The sequence below is a fragment of the Rhineura floridana genome, chromosome 1, assembly GCF_030035675.1.
Source record: "Rhineura floridana isolate rRhiFlo1 chromosome 1, rRhiFlo1.hap2, whole genome shotgun sequence".
NCBI lineage: Eukaryota > Metazoa > Chordata > Lepidosauria > Squamata > Rhineuridae > Rhineura > Rhineura floridana.
Window position 1 is genome coordinate 176,642,858 of NC_084480.1, and position 13,433 is coordinate 176,656,290.

General features: G+C 46.3%; 1 protein-coding gene across 1 annotated transcript in view; it reads left to right on the plus strand.

Moving 5' to 3' along the window:
- The first annotated feature begins 3,604 nt into the window (after nucleotides 1-3,604).
- The window catches only part of SLC24A3 (solute carrier family 24 member 3), a 221,458-nt gene continuing 211,629 nt past the window's right edge, over nucleotides 3,605-13,433 (plus strand). Inside the window, exon 1 of the mRNA XM_061587741.1 lies at nucleotides 3,605-4,023. Coding sequence (XP_061443725.1) covers nucleotides 3,639-4,023 — 385 coding nt within the window. The 5' untranslated portion in view covers nucleotides 3,605-3,638. The remainder of the gene's footprint in view (nucleotides 4,024-13,433) is intronic.

Consider the following 13,433-nt stretch of genomic DNA (forward strand, 5'->3'; position numbering starts at 1 on the left):
ATACACCTTGCCCTGGGCTGAGGAGCTACATACTTGAGGAATTGCTTGCTCCCATATATGTCTGCCCCAAACATTAAGGACCAATAGAAATCCCCTCTTAATGGTGCTGCGTTTGCCGAGGGTTTGATATGGGCAACATGTTCTTAATGGAACGATGCCTTTCCCTCATAGATTTGACTGGCACCAACCCTGATGCGGTTTTGACATCAGTTAAAAACAGATTTGTTTACCCAGGCTTCTGATTAAACTGGCTGTGGAGTTGGATAGCCTGCCCTCACAGAATCTGTTGATTTATTATTTCACTTTAGACTTGTTTATATAACTGATCTTTGAATTATCATGTATTGTTTTTGTATATTGTACTCCACTCTGGGATTGTTTTCACAAGGAGCCAGCTATACATTGCCTTAGGGTTCAGTGGTTAGTATCAGACTGGGACTTGGAAGACCAGGGTTCAAATATCTGCTGAGCCATGAAGCTCACTGGGTGACCTTGGGCCAGTCACTGTTTCTCTGTCTAACCTACCTCACAGAGTTGTTGTGAGGATAAAATTGGGAGGGAGAGAACCATGTGTGTACATCACCTTGAGCTCTTTGGAGGAAAAGTGGGATATTAATTCAATAATAAAATATAATAAAAATAATTAATAAATTACCTCCCTACACAAGTTTCTGGACCCTTGCATGCTCCATGGAAAATAGTCATCAGCAAAGCAACACCTGGTACACTGCTGTCTGTCAAGCAACTCCATAAAAGCACAGGAGCGATTCTGGTGGGACAGGTTGGCAATCCCACTTGTGTGTTTTCCTTTCAGGATCTCCTCCATTCCAGATGCTGTTCAATAAAGGCTTTGTCATTGTCATATTAGTTGTTTCTTTGTTGGTGGTAGTTAATAGGTAGGACCACCCCCCTCCCACCACAGTAGAATCTGGCTTCAACTAGCTTCAAGGTGAGACTGTGAGAGGGTGCAGGAAGCTTGATGGGCTGAGGGGCAGTGGCCCTTCCTTCTTTCTGCTCACTCAGGTTCCCTGGACTGGTTGGACAGGCTTCTCAGAGCCCACAAGTGCAATGGGTGCTGCTACTAAGATGTATGTGACAGTTTTGGGGGGAGGAGGGATGGGTGATCTGGTGTGTTGAGACGTTACCTGGCAAGGCGCGGGGGGGAGATAGTGAAGGGAAGGTTGGGTGGGTCACATGGCTTGCCAGGGGGAGAAGCGAGCCAAAGGGGGTGGTTGGCCCTTGCACCATCCAGGCTGCTGGTTCATGCATCACTTCTCCTGTTTGACTCAGTGATGTCTGGATGTGGGGGGCCCTCCCCCTTCCTAGTGGGGGGTTTGTACTCTGGATTTGAACTTTCAGCACTCTGCATGTACAATGTGAGGTGTTCCACCTGGCTCTGGATCTTCATGCAGCCCCTGTGCTCCTCATATCAGTGACTGGGTCTTCAGGCTGAGTGGTTTGGGAACTGTTCCGCAGAGCTTGCTATGTGGGTTGGAGTCCCAGGAGCTCTTTTGTCTCTCAGATGGCTCTTCCCCCCCCCCTGCAAACAATGAGCAAGGGAGACATACTTGCCCCTTCCCCCTGGTGAGGCTCAAGCTCCTGCCTCCTGCTTTCCAAACCGTGCCCTATGGAGTGAGCCACTAGAGGCTGCTGCTGCTGTTAGTGTGTGCCCCAGTTGCACATCTGGGTCTCTCCCTTTGGCTGCTTGACCAAAGAGTCTTTCCATCCCTCAGAGGGACTTGAACCTTCAGCCCAGGAGGCCCTCAACAGGCATCCTGTCCAAGGAGTGGGTACTGTGTTTTGTGAGACCTTTTTCCTGCACTTTGTGATCCAAAAGTGCCTACAACTCCTTAGACAATGATTTCATACCACTGACAGCTGAGTTCTGACTATAAATTCTTTGGGATTTTTAATATTTAAATAGCAAGAAAGTTATCAAAAGTGTCTATGAATATAGATGTTATGTTGAATATTTTAAAGATATGCTTTAACCATCTGTTGGCAAGTATGGCTTACGAGGGTGTCTTTTTCATTGTGGAGGATACCGAAGGAAGAAATGGCTTGAGGAAATGTGTTTGGAAAAGACTTTAAAGAAAAAGGAAACTATAATAACTATTTTGATTCACTGTCTTTTCCTCTGGTTATGTTGTTATTGCCAATAAATCCATATTGATAATTTTTTAGTTTTGTTCCAGTCAAAATCCAGTTGTGCCACCAGACCTTCCTTGTGTTAGAGGTTTTCTTTGATCACCCCACACCTTACACCCCATTTCCCCAAGAGGAAAACCCTGGTCCTCCCTTTGGAGATGAGCCAGGCAGAGCCATTTAGCTGCTCTACGAAGCTGCAATGTGTGGTTGCAGCTGCAGAATCCCTTGCAACAGCACAGATGTCACTAGAGAGCAATTCTCAGACCTCTGGGAGTTGTGCTCCCGTATCCCCTGTGCCATTGCAAAGGATTCCAGACATACCTCTTAAATCACATTCTGGTTTCAGGTGTGTTGTTAAGGGGTCCTGGGACTTTTGCCCTTTTTAAAAACCACCAGAGGCATCTATACATAAAAATCAGCACATGCAAATTTTATGCACATCTATGACCCCAGTTATTTAAGTACCCACCAACATCCCTGGCTGTTTCCTTTGATATTCCTAAAAGCACTGTCACCACACTTCACTGTTTGGATTTGACATTGGATTGCTCGCGGAAATTATAGGAGTCCTGATTTGGAGTGAAGAAAACCGTTCCTGTAAAAGTAGCTCGCTCTTCATTTTTTCTCAGGACAATGCAGAATTTCTAAAATGCAATGTTTGGGAACTCAGTTCTTCCTTGCCAGGAAGGAAGCCACAGTTTTTAGGAGCCTCCTGTGCTGCCTTAGAGCTGGTTTATTTATTTATTTATTACTTTTATAGCCCACCTTTCCTCCAAGGAGCTCAAGTCGGCACATATGGTTCTCCTCCCTCTTCATTTTATTCTCACAACAACCCTGTGAGGTAGGTTAGGCTGAAAGACTGTGACCGGCTACACCAGGCTGTGTCATGACTGCGACATCAGGCCATGCCTCCTATCTGTGTGAATGAGCCATCACCCACCTAGCAGAATCTTCTCATCTTGGCTACCCGCGTTCACTTCCCAAACGCAACATTCTCCCTGGCTGGTCAGTTGAGTCCACACGTTCAGCTGCCAGACATAGGACAGCGGCGAGGGGAAAGTCCTCTGGTCGTAGTCAGGGACATTCTTTATCGCAATTTGAAATTCAGCAGGTGCCGCCGGGGCTGAGCTTTGCCACAAAAAACTCTGCTAAGGGGAGAATTTGGACCAAAGTCTTAGGATTCCCCAAAGCTCTGCAAGGGGCTAGCCCACCTTTCGAGGGAGTGAAGCAGCCCCGCAGTTGGGCTGGGGGGCTTCCTGGCTGTCCCCCCCCCGTCCTATATGCAGCCAAGTCAGAGCCGGCAGCACCGACTGCGGGATCCGCGAGAAGAGGCGGCGGCAGCCCAGGCAAAAGCCCCCCAGGCCTCGGGGCGGGGGCGGAGCCGCTCGGCGAGTTGGGCCCCCGATCTGCGGCTCTTCGCGGCAGCCGGGCCGGCTGAGCCCTAGTCGCCTCCGAGAAGCAGCCAGCCAGCCAGCCAGGGAGCCCTGCCCATGGCGCAGCGCCTCGCCCCCGCCGCGCCGCCTTGCGCCCTCCAGGCAGCGGCGCTTGGAGGCGGCGCGGAGCGAGTTGCGAGCGAGACGCAGGCAAGGCAAGGCAAGGCGAGGCACGGCTCGCTCATCGCGGCCAAGCAGGACCGAGCGGGAGCTCCTCGTCTCGTCTCGTCGGCTCCGTCGCTTTCTCGCGGCTCCGTCTCCGGCCGGCTGCGCGGCGCCTCATCCGCCGACATGCTGCGGCCGCCGCCGCCGCCCCGAGGCCAGGCTCGCCGGCGAAGGAAGGAGCTGCTCCTGGGCCAGCTGGGCGTCCTGGCCGCGCTGCTGCTGCTCCTGGTGTGCGCCCTGGCGGGCCAACCGGCTGGCCGCGCAGACGCCACCGCCGGTGAGTAAAGCAAAGGGGGCCGCGGGAGGAGCTCAGCGGCCCGACACCGACGGAGGGATGCCTGCCGAGGGCGGCGCAGGCGAAGCCGCCTTGGCAGCGGCGAAGGGGAGCGCCTCACTGCTCGGGACTGCCGGGAGATCCGTGGTCGGCAAAGGCTGGGATCTCTCTCTCTCTCTCTCTCTGCTATTTGGCCATAGCTATGAGGGGGCTCAGAGGGGATCACCATGCGGGACGATGGCGAGTTCTCCTGGCTGGAGGCTCCCCCTCTCGAAATGTCCCCGATCTTGCGTTTAAATTGCCGTCCTTTCGCAGAAGACCTTCCTTTGTGGAGACCTTCACTTGCCCTGCCGGGGATTTTGCTCTTCAGCGCGGCGCTGTTGCTTTTCATGAGGTTTGCTGCTCTTCGGCAGGTTCATGTGGGGCTGCCTGGTGGGGAAGACCTGCTAGGGAGAAGAGGGTTTCCCCTCCTGATGTGTGAAGTTTTCTGCACTTGCAGCTCTAAAGGCTGAGAGCCGAGTCCCTTCCTGATCACATTGCCTGGCAGGCTCCCCGTTTGGCTCCTGCCTCCGCCAACGATGAATGGTAGTTAGGCAACATGGACCCTCCGCCCCACCCCACCATCAAAGGGGGGGGCAGACTTTGGGCCCTGCTAAGAATCACTTGGTGGGAGGGGACAGATTTGACCCACGCCAGGCACAATCCTCCCCTCCCCTGGAAGTTCTTCTGCATGAGCCCCATGGCAGTGAAGGGCAGTTGGGCAACAGCATGGCAGTGCACTGGGCAGCCCCCATTCATTTCAGTCAAGCTTGCCCTGGAGAACTTCCTAATCGACTGTGCCCCATGTGGATTATAATTAGCAGGAAGGGAGAGTCAGTTGGCATTTCCACCTCATGCACTGAAACATCTTGAGCCAGTCCAGCCAGGTCCATAGTTGACTGTCCAAGTTGCTGTTGTTTTTTTCCTTACCATGTTCTTGAACTTTGGGTTAACATAGCTAATCATGCAAAATAGTGTGCAGAAAAGGCAGGATCTGGCTGGGATCTCTGTGATTTTCGTTATCTTAAGCACACCTTGCACTGTGTTGGATTGTGGCCAACCTGCATACACCACCATTTAAACAACGGCCCAGACATGTACGCGGATAAATGTTCTAATAGGGCTACCCATATACATGGGGGATAAGCTGGCATATACTGAATCAGACAGATGGTCCATAGCTGAGCATTGTTGACACTGACTGGCAGCAGCTTTCCAGGGTTTTAGAGAGTAATTTTTGCCTGTCCTGCCTGGAGACACCCAGTACCTGCCAGTCTGACTGATTTCGAAGGCAGGTCAGAGAACAGGGCCTCTGACGCTGATCTCAAAGTATGAGCAAATTCATTTGGGTGAGGCACTAGCAATTCTTCAAATAACCTGGCCCCAAACCATTTAAGACTTTAAAACCAGCACTTTGCATTGGCCCCAGAAATCCACTGGTAACAAGTGCAGCTGGTACAGAATTGAAGGGCTACATTTGCACCAGCTGGGCTTTCTGGATCATCTTTACAGGCAGCCCATTACAGAGTGCATTACAGTAGTCTGGCCTGAGTGTAGGTAGGGAATGCATGGCTATGGCTGTGTCCACTTCCCAGCCTGAGCTGGTAAAAGGCACTCCTGGGCACTTCTGCCACCTGTGCTTCCACAGGCCCTGAGTCCAGAAGAACCCCCAGATGGCAAATGTGGTCCTTCAAGTGGAGTGGTGGTTTACCCAGTTTAGCTGGTTGCACCCCTTTACCCAGATCAGTCAGTTTCCCTACTCACCGACCTCTGTCTTGTCTAAGCTTAATCTAGACAGCCATCCCAAACCTGCCTCCGGACATCTGTTAAAGAGTTCCACAGCCTCCTGGGGATTTATACCTAGAAAAATAGAGGTATAGATGTGTGTTATCTGCATATTGTTGACATCACAGTCCTAAGCTCTAGAATCTATGATTCCTCCTCCTCCCCCCCAGCAGTTCTTAGAATTGTGCTCTTCCTCTCTATATGTGGATCAACCAGTCAGTTTCAGGGGCTTCTTTTTCAGTGCTGGCCTCCATGGAAGAATGCAGGATACAGTCTTCCTCGGCAGCATTATGGAAGCAGCTGGGCATTTTCTGGAGTTGCAAATGTCACTATTTAGCTACAGTTGCATAACTCTAGTGGAACGGCTAGTCATTAGATTTCTTTTGTAATCCCCTCTATGTTGGATTTTGTGAAGGGTAAGGCTATTTACAATGCATCACCTACCTTCAGACAAAGGGAAATCCCTCTGAATTCACCTGTCATCTATTGCTTCATACAGTGAGAGTGACTGAGTCACAAAGCCCAGTGCACCCTTTTGGATTTTTGTATGGAGAAGATAATGAAATGTTTGGCTTTGGAAAAGTGAACTGTCTGACACAGTTTAATATCTTTGTGTTGCAGTGGAATACAATCAAGCAATTCTGGGTATATGCTAGAGAATTTTTTAAAAAAACAAAAAACCAGTGATAAAATCAGCATACAAGTTTGGTGGCTGAGGGACTCATGCTTCATTTTAGCCACTTTCCAGTCATAGCCACAAAATGTATAGAATATAAACAGGCTATCTACCTGAATCCTAACATGCAAGCCATATTTATATTTAAAATTAAATTTCGAAGAGTAAGGCTGAGTATACATCTTTGCAAATCATTGCTGCAGTGATATAAAAGAACACTATATGCACTCAATATTGATTATGTAAGGGGGATTATTTATACAAGGAGGGTTCATATACCCCCAAGCATCCAAGAAACCTGTGGGGGTACTATGTGGGCCAGTCCGCTAGGGATGGCTGACAAATTAGATTCAGTTGGCATTTAAAGCTGAATTGATAACATCTGCATTTTTCAAAACAGCATGAGAACTGAAACACAGCCATCCTTTGAAATTTGTACTTATCCAAATTTTGCAACACAGTTCTCCAACTAAGAAATGTTTTCAAAAATGCATATACTGGGGAAAGTGTGCATAAAAATGAATATATTAGTGGAAATAATATACAAACATGCATTATATTTGCAGAAATTGCTTGCAAAAATGTGGACATTAGTCAAAAATACTTCCTATAAAAATGTTTAGTAGGAGAAATTCTCACTAAAATGTTGTAGAATTTTCACGAGGATTAAAAAAAATGTGCAAATTGCTGCAGAAATATGGAGAACCAAATTTAAGATTGGGAAAATGTGAAACTGAGCGATCCAAAATGGATCGATCCTGCCATCCTGTTGCTGGCATGCCTGATGGCCACATACCCCTCTGTACACATAGAGCCCTTTCTCATGTACCTTGGACGTGCAGATGGTGAGGCATAGATGCCAGGTGTGTGGAGGTGTGGATAGCCCACAGAGGCCCCCCTGATCCCCCCATATGTTCCTTGAATGTAGGGTGTGTGCGCGCCATCTGGACACCTCTGAACGTATCACAAAATGACGCTTGCATTCTTCAAGCACGGATGATGTTTCTGGTTGCTACTAGAAGTGCCTGTCCCCCAAATCCAAGCCTGAAAAAAGCAACAAACTGTCATAGCCCAATGTTCGGCCCCATGTGTGGCTTGTCTTGTCTTCCCTTGTACTAGCCTCTGTGATGAGGCAAACTTCATACCCCAGGTTTTGATGGTAGGTGCCAAAACGTCTCCCTTTCAGATTGTTCTAGTAATTGCTTGGGGCAATCTAAAAGTGTTTCTTTTCATATCTTTAACTGTAAAATGGGAGGAGCATGCAGGAGAAGGGGCCCTGAAGCTTCTCCTCTCCTCCCCTGTGCCTTCCCTTCCTTCAGTCCTTGCTACAGGCACTTTTCTCTCGTCTCAGCTGGAAGGGAGAAAAGCAGCTGGATCAACCAATTGCAGAGAAGTAAGATACAGAAGGGGGAGGGATCTGCGTCCCTTCTCCTGTGCACCTCTTTTACTATTAAATTGAGAACCCATCTGTGCTTTATATGTGAATGGCGAAAGTAGGTGACTGATGATGACCCAGTCACATCCACTTTGGGCCTTGGACTGTGTTTGTTCCAATTTCAGCTTACCAGGTACCCTGTAAGTTCTGTAACCATCTCCCATCCACCCCTCTCTGGAAAGGGACTTACAATTGTGTTTCTTTCAGATTTCTGTCGAGTGCAGCATGTTTTGGGTCAGCTGGGTGCCAAATTTCACCTCAGTTGCCTAGGGGTATTTTAATCCTTTTGCGGGTGCAATGTCCCATTCTCAGTGACCCCAGGGTCTTGGACTACATACATACCACATTTCTTGCTTCTTAGGAAGTATCTCAGCAATGTTGATGCCCCTGACAGTCTTTGAGATCCAAGCATCCTCATGTGCATAATTAGGGATGGAAACTAAATGAGGTCCAGTGGATTGAGATAGAATAGGAACCTGGTGCTCCAGAGAACAAACCCCTTCTTATCTGTGTTCTCAGTGAGTGGTTTACCTGTCCTGTTCCTGACGACAAAAGAGCTGCTAAACCTGAAATCATAGGCTTGTATGCAAGGCGGAGGAGCTGTCCTCATGGTGGTGGTAGTGATATTTATTTATTTAAAATATTTATATCTATCCCGCCCTTCTGCCCTATAATAGGGCATTCAGGGCGGCTTACAATAAAATGGAACATGTACATAATAAAATTGTACCCAATTTGTTGTTGTTATGTGCCTTCAAGTTGATTTCGACTTATGGCAACTCTATGAACCAGCAACCTCCAGTAGCATCTGTTATAAGCCACCCTGTTCAGATCTTGTAAGGTCAGGTCTGCGGCTTCCTCTTCTTCTACTCCATTCTGTTTTTCCCAGCATTTTTGTCTTTTCTAGTGAATCATGTCTTCTCATTATGTGCCCAAAGTATGAGAACCTCAGTTTCATCATTTTAGCTTCTAGTGATAGTTCTGGTTTAATTTGTTCTAACACCCAATTATTTGTCTTTTTCACAGTCCATGGTATGCACAAAATTCTCCTCCAACACTACAAAAATGGGTTGATTTTTCTCTTGCTTTTTTCACTGTCCAACTTTCACATCCATACATAGTACATAAAATACAATTAAAATACAATACACATTGTAGTGAAGGGAGTGGTAGTGAAGGGAGGTAAAATTAAAACAGAAGGCTAAAATCAGTCCAGGCTCTACCTTCAGTCCCTCCAAAAGGCTCTCTGGAGCAAGATGGTTTTCAGAAGTCTCCAGAAAACCATCTGGAAGGGAGCAGATTTGCAAATGTCATGGATTTTCAGTTTGGTTATTTTTGTTGTAAAAATGTGTTTAGGACTATCCTTTCTGTGTTGAATATGCGGCCCATTGTTCTTCAAAAACGAAGGCCATGATCCAATCAAAGTTAAATGCTTTTTAAATTTCATTAAGTGGAGAGATGTAAGCACATGCTTAATTCTCAGTTAAATAAATAGGATAAAGATGTTTACCTTTGGCAGGACTTCTTTGGTGTTCTTTGATACATTGTTCCTTTTCCTCTGTCAAAGTGATTGCACATGCCTTCCAACTAAGGGAAGAATCTAAGGTTAGAAAAGTCAGGGATAAAATCATGGTCTAAATACACATAGATCACTTGTATCCATGCAAAGGGGTTCCTTTATGAAAAATGTCTTTCTGCTTCTCTCAGTTACTTCACTCTACCACCACTGAATTGCAGGTATTTCTGGTGATACCTGCGAAACAGAGTGTATCACAAAGCCATGTCTGGATCAGGAAGATCAGGAAGAAATCAATTGATCTTCAGCCAACTATGTAGGGCAATGTTCTCTCTGATCTCTAGGTGGATTTTCTATGTACTAGGTTCCTATAGATTTACCATTTTGATGTCAAAAGAAGTTCTAAAAATAAAACAGAGGCAGATGAGAGTTTTGACCTTGGTTTTCATAGGTTTTGTATTTTTGATCTGCTGTGCTGTATAGGTTTTGGTAGTTTTTAATGAACTCCTGTTGCTATACTTTTGGCTTGCTAACAGGATTTTAAGATGAGAGAGTTGACCTACCAGCCTCCTGCATCTAAAATCGAGATAACTCAGGCAAAATTCATAAGGTGCCTACTTGAGCAGTTCCCAAACTGTTCTCAAACAGAACAAAAGGCTGGTGCCTTGTTTTTTGTTTTTGCAGGGGCAGCATGAATTCAGAAGTAGGGCAGGAAGCTCATAAGGTTTGAGAAACACTGGCCTGCTCAGAATAGTTGTATGGTTGGGGAGTGACTCCTGGATCACTGTGTAACTAAAGTCCCTTTCAAATTTGATGCAATCAACAGTCAGTGGGGCAGTCCTGCTGACCCCACTCCTAAGAATTCATTTGGCCTTATCCCCAATGTCAACACATTAGGTGCAGATGTCTACAGGGGTGAAAGCTCTCTCTCTCTCTCTCTCTCTGTATCTCTTTGTGTACAGGCTTTCAGGGGAGTTTAAACCTTGACTGTGCATGGTTCCAGCTCTTGAGGAAGCATAGAGATCTACACACATAGGTTTCCCTCTGCAGATGTTGAGAACTAACATGTGGACATTGGAGGTGTGGGAAGCAACACAGTCTTGGGGATGGGGCCCACAGCCCAGTCCCTTGTTCATGTGGAGGTCCCTCCATGCATACTACAAGTGAGGCGGGGCAATATGTTTCTAACTAGAAGAAATGTCTAATCCAGTGGTTCCCAAACCTTTTGCCCCACGGACCACATGAAAATTGCTGAGGGTCTTGGTAGGAGAGATTGTAATGCATGGTTACTCAGTTACAGGTACAGTAGATGCTGTGTGATTTTCAACTGTATTTTTAGACACTCCACGGCCACCTGAATGAAGCTTAGGAACCACAGTTTGGGAACCTCTGGTCTAATCTGAGGATGTCTTGTTCAAATGTGTTTGGATTTTTTAAAAATTCCTCAAATATTTCACCCACATATCCTTAGATTGTTGCTAGGCTTTTACCTAAGGCAGAACCCCCATGAAGAAATGTCACTGAAATGCTTTTAGAACAGATATTTTTGCCTGAGTATGAACTTCCAAGGTCAATTTGAATGTCGCTTTAGGCAAAATTTGGGGGATCACTCTAGTATAAGAGTGCTTCCAGATGAGTGTTTTTTGTGGAATTGGTGCTCCTTATGCTAGCAGTTTTTTTGTTTACACCTATGTGATATTGCTGGCATAAAAATGCCAGTGTATCCCCCCCCCCAATTTAATCCTTTGTACCCTTTCCACAAAGAATCTTGTAAGTTAATAAAACCCATTGCCAACAACCTATTTGCAATATTAAGCCCCCATCGGGAAGCTCCCTAAGCTTTTCTTCATCATCATTTTAGGTACACAGGGGACTAATTTATACTCCTATAGTAAACCCTAAAAAAAGGAATTTGGTGGCCTGAAGTTCAACGGGGTGAGTCTACCCCGAAGGACCAGGTCCGTAGCCTTGGGGTTGTACTTGATTCCAAGCTGTCCATGGAGGCTCAGATTTCGGCAGTGAGCTGGGCGGCCTGGTATCAGCTACACCTCATACGAAGGCTGCAACCCTACCTTCCTGCTCATCAGCTCCCACTGGTGGTACATGCCCTGGTCACCTCTCGATTGGATTACTGTAACGCGCTCTACGTGGGGTTACCCTTGAAAACGGTCCGGAAACTACAACTTATACAAAACGCGGCGGCTCGATTACTTATGAACAGTCGCCGCCGGGATCACATCACACCTGTATTGTTCGATCTACAGTGGCTTCCTGTTGTTTTCCGGGCCCAATTCAAGGTATTGGTATTAACCTTCAAATCCCTATACGGTTTCGGCCCAGTCTATCTAAAGGAGCGCCTGCAACGCCACCAATTATGCCGCCCGACACGATCAGCCGCACAGGGCCTTCTCTCAATCCCGCTGACAAAAACAGCTAGATTGGCGGGAATTAGAGAGAGGGCATTCTCAGTGGCGGCCCCCACTCTTTGGAACTCCCTCCCACAAGATCTACGGCACGCCTCTTCCCTAAATGCATTTTGCAAAGCCTTAAAGACCTGGCTCTTTCAACAGGCCTTTGGGACCTCCAGGGAGGGTTAACTCTTATGATTAAATGCCTCGTACCCTGTATTATTATTACTTGCTGCTGCACTGTTTTAATTGTATTATTGTATTTTACTGTATTGTATTTTAATTCTTTTATGTACGTCGCCTAGAGTGGCCATTGGCCAGATAGGCGACTTATAAATTAAATTTATTATTATTATTATTATTATTATTATTATTATTATTATTTACCTTTTATTTTCTGTGATCCTTGAAAAGATCTGAAACCTATCAAGCTGTTCCTCCTTGGTCTTCTTTTGTTTTTAGATTTTTAAGTGCCTTTTACGGTTTTAAGGCTGTGCATAGTTTAATTGTATTTTAATTGTATGTTTTCTATGTTTTTAACTACACGTAGTTCTATTTGTAAGCCGCCCTGAGTTTCAGTTTGGAAAAAGGGCAGGGTAAAAATAAAGTTTCAATTCAATTCCATTCAATTCTTTTTCCTAGGCTAAACTTTCCCAGTTTATCAGATGGCTTTATAAGGTGTCCCCATGCCCTTTTCTAGTTCTGAAGGGGCAGGTCCTGCTACTTCCTGAGTCTTACAGTGATGCTCCTGTTGATTTGTCCTGTGTTGCCCCTTTGCACTCTAGCATCACATTGTTGATGTGTTCAGTGTGTTTTCCAGAGGAATTCCTGAATTGTTCTTCAAAAGGCTGCTGTCTCCTCAGTTCTTCCTGTGTGCTCTGGTTTGCTGGATTGAATGTTGTTATCTAGATGTCTCATTTGTATTGCACCCTTCCTCCAGAGGGTTCATGGGAGGGGATTTATGGGATTAATTCCCATTTTGTCCTCACAGCAACCCTGTGCAGCTGGTTAGCTGAGAGGCTATGAGTTGCCCAAGACTGCTCAGTTATCTTTATGGCTGGATAAGATTTGAACACAGCTCTCTCTAGCCTGCTTTCCAGCTGCCTCACACTGGGCCTCATTTTGTTTTCTCTCTGTCCAGATCTTTAGTTTATTGAGTATGCTTTGAATGTTTAGCCCTTTTCACAGAAAGTTTGCATTCCCTCCCGAACTGGTCAGGAGTGCAAGCTAATGCTCAAATGACAGGTTGTTGTGGGTTGTGGGGGCCAGTGTGATGTAATGGATAGGTCTGGAGTGGAAAGAGTTGGGTTCAAATTCTGGGTCAGCTGCTTTGTTTCGCACAATACCCAGTATCTACCTTACTTGTTTTGACCTCATGAAAGTTTATTTACTATGTTAGCAGATGTACAAATGTCTTAGTTTGGATTGCTTCCCAGAACAACTCTCACAAATGTAGGCATTCTAACTGGAATGCCTACATCTGATTTGATGCATGCCTTCTTCCTCGCCTGTCCCTTTAGAGTGGTATGCCGGCATCAAATGAGGATGTTTCTC